The sequence below is a fragment of the Dipodomys ordii genome, unplaced genomic scaffold (assembly GCF_000151885.1).
Source record: "Dipodomys ordii isolate 6190 unplaced genomic scaffold, Dord_2.0 Scaffold54, whole genome shotgun sequence".
In the NCBI taxonomy this organism is placed as follows: domain Eukaryota; kingdom Metazoa; phylum Chordata; class Mammalia; order Rodentia; family Heteromyidae; genus Dipodomys; species Dipodomys ordii.
In genome coordinates this window covers 5,169,044-5,169,926 of record NW_012267270.1, presented here as the reverse complement: position 1 = coordinate 5,169,926, position 883 = coordinate 5,169,044, and the positions used below count along the sequence as shown (strand labels likewise).

The 883-nt window shown below is 45.3% G+C and overlaps 1 protein-coding gene across 1 annotated transcript in view; it reads right to left on the bottom strand.

The window, feature by feature from the left end:
* The window catches only part of LOC105989092 (chromosome unknown open reading frame, human C11orf85), a 40,534-nt gene extending 39,866 nt beyond the window's left edge, over positions 1 to 668 (bottom strand). Inside the window, exon 1 of the mRNA XM_013020904.1 lies at positions 568 to 668. Within this exon, the coding sequence (XP_012876358.1) occupies positions 568 to 668 (101 nt within the window). The remainder of the gene's footprint in view (positions 1 to 567) is intronic.
* Positions 669 to 883: the final 215 nt, after the last annotated feature.

Sequence of the window (883 nt, the reverse complement as noted above, 5' to 3'; positions counted from 1 at the left end):
CTCAAGTAGTAGAGCTCTAGCTGGGGCACTGGTGGCTCACGCCTGTAATCCTAGCTACTCAGGAGGCTGAGATCTGAGGATCACGGTTCAAAGCCAGCCCCAGCCCAGGCAGGAAAGTCCATGAAACTCTTATCTCCAATAAACCACCAGAAAACCGGTGGTAGAGCACTAGCCTTGAACTAAAGAGTGCAGGGACAGTGCTCAGGCCCAGAGTTCAAGCCCCACAACCGACAAAAAAAAAAAAAAGTCTACAGTAGCCATTACCATGGATTGAACAAAGGCAGAGCAAGGCTGACCTGGGGGTGTGCACTAGCATGAATTATTGTAATTTTTGTTGTTGTTGTTGGTCGTGGGGCCTGAACTCTAGGCCTGGGTGCTGTCCCTCAACTCTTCAGATCAAGGCTGGCGCTCTACCACTTGAGCCACAGCGCCACTTCCGGCTTTTTCTGCTTATGTGATGCTGAGGAATCAAACCCAAGGCCTCATGCATGCAAGGCAAGCACTCTACCACTGAGCCACCTTCCCAGCCCCACTAGCATGAATTATATAGATGAATTTGAAAATTACCTGATACTGTTGCCATATCTGATTTTGAATTTATACACATTGGATCCTGCATGAAAAAACCTTGTCTCTGGAAACGGGTAGGTAAAGGGTTTCAAAGTCATTGTTTCACAATAGTATCCTAAAGAAAGTAGAAATGTTAGAGTATTACTCAAAAGCTAAAAATGGCATCTTTTATACAGGAAAGAGCATACCCAAACTATAACATGTATTCAAGGGGAAAATGTCTAACAGCACCATTGCCCACATAGCAGGCTCACTTCTGCTACAGTTACATAGACCATTCTCCTATTTGCATGGGAAAGAAACATGTTGGCAC